Consider the following 6232-nt stretch of genomic DNA (forward strand, 5'->3'; position numbering starts at 1 on the left):
AAAACTTACAAAACTGTTTTTTGATGACCAAAAGGTTTTTTTCCTTTTTTTTTTTTTTTTTTTTTTTTTTACGGTGTAAATACTTCATAAATTGCTAATCTTTTTTAATGTGACTTTAGGAGGCATGTGGTCCTCATGGCTGGGGCTCCACAGCCTTAGTGAGCAGCTCCGCCAACCTCATCCCCTTAGACGGCCTCCCGCCCATCCTCACCTCTACCGGAGTCAAAGGAGGTGAAGTTTCAGCAGCTCTTTTTTTCTTCTGCCTCCGCTTCTTTTATTGCTACGCCCAGCAGTGAGAGCAAACATAGGAAATAAAATACGAGCTCTATGCAAAGCAGGGAGAACAGCAGAAGGTGAAAATGTGGAGCTCAATGTTCAGCTGCATGTCCGTCTTGCTAACAAAGGGAAGATTAAAAAAAGTAATGAGAGAAAAAGTGGAAAAGTTAAGTCAGCAGCTGCAGAATGTCGTGAAACTTTTAAGTGGATCTGACAGAATGTGCTTGTAATTTAATTTTCAACTTACTTTCTGCTGGCGTCAATCTGTCATACTAACAAATACTTTGGGTAGCGGGGACATTTTATCCATCTGCCCTGTCAGGTGTGCATTAACCCCTTTCTATTTTTTTTTTTCTGTTAAGAAATTTTATTACATCATCATTCTTCAAAAGTGTGGCCTGAACTGATCAGGGGAATAAAATAAATCTGGAAGAATTTTGGATTATTGGTTTGCAGGGGATGAGATTATAGTCATGTGACTCCCCCCCCACCCCCCTCACTCAGATTACACCGTGGAGGAGAAGCCCTCCGAGATGCTACTCATTCAGGAGCTGGAAAGCGGCCGGCCAAAGCCACTGGTGTTTGTCCTCAATGCAAACCTACTTGCTATGGTCAAACTTGTCAACTGTATGTATTTGATTTCCTTTTTCTTTCCCCATTTTGACCCCACTCTTCCCCAATAAAATGTAATTTGCATATATGAAGTTCCTCATCTGCCTTAGAAGCTATTATCCTAAAACTCAAAGATGTTAAATGTGTGTTAGATGTCAACAGGAAGTGCTGGTGTGTGACGACGAAGGGGATGCATGCTGTGGGCCAGGTGGAGGTGGTAGTGCTCCTTCAGTGTCTGCCTGAGGAGAAAAGTTTCCCCAAAGACATTTTCAGTCACTTCCTCCAACTTTACAGGGACACCGTGACTGGTAGGACGATTAGACTAGTCAATCTGAATAGCGAACATGGCTTTCGTCTCGAGGTATATGCCTTGTCACAATGACTCGGCTGACCAGCAGTTCTTCGTTTCTGCAGGGAAGGTTGTAAGGCACCTGTCGCTCTTCCTGTTCGGCAGCCGATTCCTTGGCAGCGAGGATCATGCAGGCTTCATGTACGTTTGCTCCACCCTTCAGTCGCTTCAGGGTCTACCTCTGCCCAATCAGCCCTACCTCTTCGGCCTGCTGGTCCACAGAGCAGAGGTGCCGTGGGCTAAAGCCTTTCCCCTGCGCCTCATGCTGAGACTGGGGGCAGAGTATAGATGTGAGCAATGCCACTCTGTGACATCATCCAGCTGTAACGTGTCAAGTTTCCTCCTGAGTCGTTCATGTTTATTTCTGTTTGTCCAGTTTATCCCTGTCCTCTGTACAGCGTGCGGTTCAGGAAGCCCCTCTTTGGGGAAATAGGTCACACCATAATGAGACTGTTAGTCGTGAGTATAGCATGTTGCAACGGCTTTCACTTCTTTCAACACTGGATTTACCAGCATCAGGGGGAAGTTTGCTGTCATAACTTCTGCCAAACTTCCCATCACAGACACAGACCTCTTTACACTTCCTGTTTTTCAGGACTTTAGGAATTACCGCTACAGCCTACCACTAGTACCGGGACTCACTGTGGATCTAGAGGCTCAGAAGACTCTCATAAACATACCGACTACTGGGTATAATGAGGTATAAAGACCGAGCCTCAAAAGGAAATGTATACATATCTGTGCCTTGTTTGTTATTGTGGGCTTTTTCTGTTCCCTTTTCTCAGTTAATGAAGGCCATAAACAAGTCCAATGAACATGTGCTGGCAATAGGGGCATCCTTCAATGAGACAGCAGATTCCCACCTCATCTGTGTGCAAACCGATGACGGCCAGTACCAAACACAAGCTATCAGCATCCACAACCAGCCTCGCAAAGGTAATAGATCATTGAGAAACCAAAGTAACATTATCAAGACAGTATGGACACTGGTTTTACCCAAAATGTCTCACCCAATCGATGAGGTATAACTGCTATAGGAATTATTAGTGTTGTTGAAATCGGAACAGAATGATTGACTATTCTCTTTTTTTTATTGTTGCAGTACTAAAATTATACACTCTTTAACATTAGTTCTTTTATGATTACATTCACATACAGAAACTTCAAGTCAGTATTTTACTTTTAAAGAAATGTGGCTGCAGTTTCAGATCTGTAACACCAGAGGGCACAAAATGTTCGATTTGTAGCATGACTTAAACTTTTGCTCTTTTCTTTGTTTCTGTCTTTTTCTCTTTCTAGTTACTGGATCATGCTTTTTTATATTCAGCAGCGCCCTGAAGGCCTCGGCGGGTTGCCTGGCCAAGTCCAGCATCGTGGAGGGTACGACACCTAGGGATATAAGAAGGGAAGCACAAAACATTTGACCTGCTCACAGGACATTTCTAATCCAACACCTTACCTCTAAACGAGGGTTATTCAGAATATGATGCTCTTTGTGTGTGTGTTTGTGTGTGGACAACTTAACAGGCTGTCAGGAGTGTGTCGCTGCCTGTTGATGCATGTGTGACTGTGTGTCCCCACTCGTGTCTGTTTGTGTGTTTTTCTTGTATTGCTGTCCCCTTCTCCTTAGATGGGCTTATGGTGCAGGTCACCGTGGAGACCATGGTGGAGATCCGCCGGTCGCTCCGGGAGATGAAAGACTACACCGTCACATGCGGGCGGCTCGACCAACCAGAGAGCCGGGAGCTTGTTTGTTTACAGTGGGTGGAGGAGAAGTGCACTGTGAATAGGGGGTTGGTGCTTCCACCTGTTTGAAGCTGAGCTCAGCCCTACAGAATAATACAAGTCAAAATAGAGTCGAAAAACTAATTAAGATGTTTCATTAGTTGTATCAACAGTCCAGGACTTCAATGTCCAGATAAATATATGTCCAGATATATGTTCTGGCTTAAGAAATTGTTTTGCTCTGCAGGGTCATAAGCCCCATCGATGGGAAATCCATGGAGTCCATCAGCAGTACAAAGATGTTCCAAAAGTCAGAACACAAAGAAAATGGGAAGACCATCCGCTGGACAGAAGTACACATTAAAACACAACATGTGCATGTTCTATCTGAATCACAAAGTCTCTTTTGCATGTATAAAACCCTCTACTGTCCAGGTGTTCTTCCTGGTGAGAGGACACAATCCCAAGAGAGGAGTGACCGACTCTGCCGAACAGAGCCGACTCACGGAGCGCATCGCTCGGGCGTTTTGCCTGGCCCTGTGTCCACACCTGAAGCTGCTGAAGGAGGACGGCATGGCTAAACTGGGGCTGCGGGTCACTTTTGACTCTCACGAGGTCAGAAACTAATGAGTGTGGCGCCTATGGAAAATGCCTCCGATGTTGTTGCCTACTGTTGACCTTAGAAGATTTTTATGTTCTGACATCTGCTTTTCTGTTAAAATCTGTAGCTTAATACAGATGTGGACAAACATGCTGGCACACCTGGTGAAGAGTTCAATAAAACCCTCAAGTGCAATGCAAATTTTGTTGCAGTGACATAACCTCACAATTAAAAATAATAATAAAAAAAACTAACACTTAATTTTTAATTTCCAAACCAGTTTTAGTGAAGAATCACTCACAAAGAAATGTTTGTCAGGAAAATTTCCAAATTGCTGTTGGTTTCCCTGCTGCCATTAAATAGTAATATTAAACATAATCTTCAGTAACGTTTCACAACCAGTCCTCTGTTCTATAATGCCAGAATCCTGTCTTATGCTCTTGTATTTTGCTTACCCCACAGGTTTTCTCTAGGATTGACAGCTGGTGTTTGAAATATCCATAAATGAATTGTGATTGTGATTGTCTGTCTGATTAATCTAATCTGTGTTGATCTGGCTGTAGATGAATAATCACGTTGAATGTTTTTTATTTCACACATTGTATTTCAGAGAACTTGTCTTGCACTCCTGTAAAGTCCTCCTGGTATTTTTTAAAAGAAACATGCCAACAGCATTACATAACAGCAAGTTTCATATGAATTAGGAAGGCGGCCATGAAGACATCAACTTGTCAGCACAATTTCTTGTAAATGATAGAGTGACTTCCTGTTGAAGGGCATTATTTCAAACCCTTGAATATCTCTGCTTCCGGCACTTTTGAATGAACACATAGGTAAAGCTTAAAATCTCACAGTCTTACGGTTTCTTCGACAGACATTTTCAATAATAGCGCGTGCCAATAATGTAATCATTAAGGCATGTCGGATTTTGCACACGGAATATTAAAAGTTGTTGAGTCTGTATTTTTAGGCCTTACTCTTTGAGTCTTCAACTTGCATCCAATTTTCTTTTCTTTTCCTTGAGACTTCATGATTTTTTACTGTGCAGCCAGGAGAAACACACGTGCAGGGCTCATTTACATCTACTGCCATTTAAAAGGAGGTGTGTCAAGGGAGGAGCCTGGTAAAAAGGAGGCGTGTCAAGGGAGGAGCCTGGAAAAAGGAGGTGTGTCAAGGGAGGAGCCTGGTAAAAAGGAGGCGTGTCAAGGGAGGAGCCTGGAAAAAGGAGGCATGTTTAGGGAGGAGTCTGCTAATCCCACATGTGCTCTCAGTAGCAAATATGAGCTTTCGCCACATGTTTTACGTTTTTTTGGCATATAGATGGCCTAAAATGATCATGGTGACCAAGATGTAACCCTGCTGTAGTTTTTTTTTTTATTTATTTATTTTTTTTTAGATATTTGTGCCACATTTTCTCTATCCTGCTCACTCTATGAGATGGTAGATCCTCTACCAGTTAGGAGCCCAGCAGCTAAAAGCAATGATGACCCTCTTTATTGCATCACGTTTAGGGAAGCAAGAAGTAATGGATTAATAATTAAAAATTTCCACTAACTTTGATCATCTTAGATCAATATAAATGAACACAAATGCTTCAGTTACATTTATTTTCACCCTGGGTTGGGTTGAAGGGAAGAAAGCACGCAACCTTTCACTCACATATTACTAATCGCCAGGTTTCTTGCACAATCTCCTTTGTGTGACTGCACTAAAATTAATCAGCAGCTCGTTTTGTAATTCCAGGTGGGATTTGTGGCTGGGAGCAATGGGCAGCCTCTCCCAGCTCAGTACCTCAATGCCCTGGATAGCGTGTTGATCCCAGTCATCCACAGCAGGGGCCACAAGAGAGGCGAACAACCTTTAGTGATGGAGCTCATCTTTTACATCCTGGAGGACATCACCTAAAGCATGCCTGCGCTCCTAACGATTCATCTTCTAACTCAGACCACAGCTCCATCTCGCTCTCCATCATGAACATTGATTTCCACCAAAAGACCCAACCTGGATCACATCCAGAGCCAGCAGCCGTTTCAGCTATTCATCACAAGAGTGAAGTGGTCTGACTCTTAGCTTCATCTAGCTCCACTTGCTTACAAAAAACCCCCCTGCATGATGGACCATCGGAACAAAGTGCAGCTGCTGCACTGTAGTTGGACCTCCTTTGCTTATGATTTTCACCTTCTGTCTATGCTAGGCCTTCTTATAGAGAAGGCCTTCAAAGTGGGAGCTGAATTGAACCCCCATGACCTTAAAATAATGACTGTAAGAAATTTAATGTAGAAGATATGTAGCAATTTTACACACACTGAATGAATGCTTAAAGAATGTTTTCTTACTGCTTGGGTTTTAATGAACTATTCACAAAGAGTAATGTCTGCTTGAAAATAAACCTGGAACATTGACTGTTTGCAACTTCTTTCATGTCTTACATTTTGGCCAACTCTCTAACTTTATACAAGAAAGTTAATTTTAGATGGAAACGTTCTTATTCTTTGCTAACCTAAAGTTATGTATACATTAAAAAAACAAACATTCAAAAACACTAAAATTAGTGTTTTTGAACGTTATGTGAAATCTAAGCGTTTGCCTTTTGAAAAGCTCAGAAAGGTATTTCCAGATTGAAGAGTTTAATAGTTCAGATTTCCAGAGGTGAAGATGTGAAAGGCATT

General features: G+C 42.3%; 1 protein-coding gene across 2 annotated transcripts in view; it reads left to right on the top strand.

The window, feature by feature from the left end:
- Nucleotides 1–5970, top strand: part of zfyve9b (zinc finger, FYVE domain containing 9b) — a 13554-nt gene extending 7584 nt beyond the window's left edge. The window contains exons 5-16 of one of the 2 annotated variants that reach the window (XM_015058730.1): nucleotides 120–231; nucleotides 781–903; nucleotides 1041–1196; nucleotides 1303–1527; nucleotides 1614–1696; nucleotides 1833–1937; nucleotides 2023–2173; nucleotides 2537–2617; nucleotides 2868–3030; nucleotides 3210–3315; nucleotides 3398–3577; nucleotides 5307–5970. In XM_015058730.1, the coding sequence (XP_014914216.1) occupies nucleotides 120–231; nucleotides 781–903; nucleotides 1041–1196; nucleotides 1303–1527; nucleotides 1614–1696; nucleotides 1833–1937; nucleotides 2023–2173; nucleotides 2537–2617; nucleotides 2868–3030; nucleotides 3210–3315; nucleotides 3398–3577; nucleotides 5307–5468 (1647 nt within the window). In that variant the 3' untranslated portion in view covers nucleotides 5469–5970. Of the gene's footprint in view, nucleotides 1–119; nucleotides 232–780; nucleotides 904–1040; nucleotides 1197–1302; nucleotides 1528–1613; nucleotides 1697–1832; nucleotides 1938–2022; nucleotides 2174–2536; nucleotides 2618–2867; nucleotides 3031–3209; nucleotides 3316–3397; nucleotides 3578–5306 lie in introns of those variants that run through there. The other variant, XM_015058740.1, reaches the window with a different exon arrangement.
- The last annotated feature ends 262 nt before the right edge of the window (nucleotides 5971–6232 follow it).

This window comes from Poecilia latipinna, unplaced genomic scaffold (genome assembly GCF_001443285.1).
Source record: "Poecilia latipinna isolate Pla-1442-1.1 unplaced genomic scaffold, P_latipinna-1.0 Scaffold64, whole genome shotgun sequence".
NCBI classification, from domain to species: Eukaryota; Metazoa; Chordata; class Actinopteri; order Cyprinodontiformes; family Poeciliidae; genus Poecilia; species Poecilia latipinna.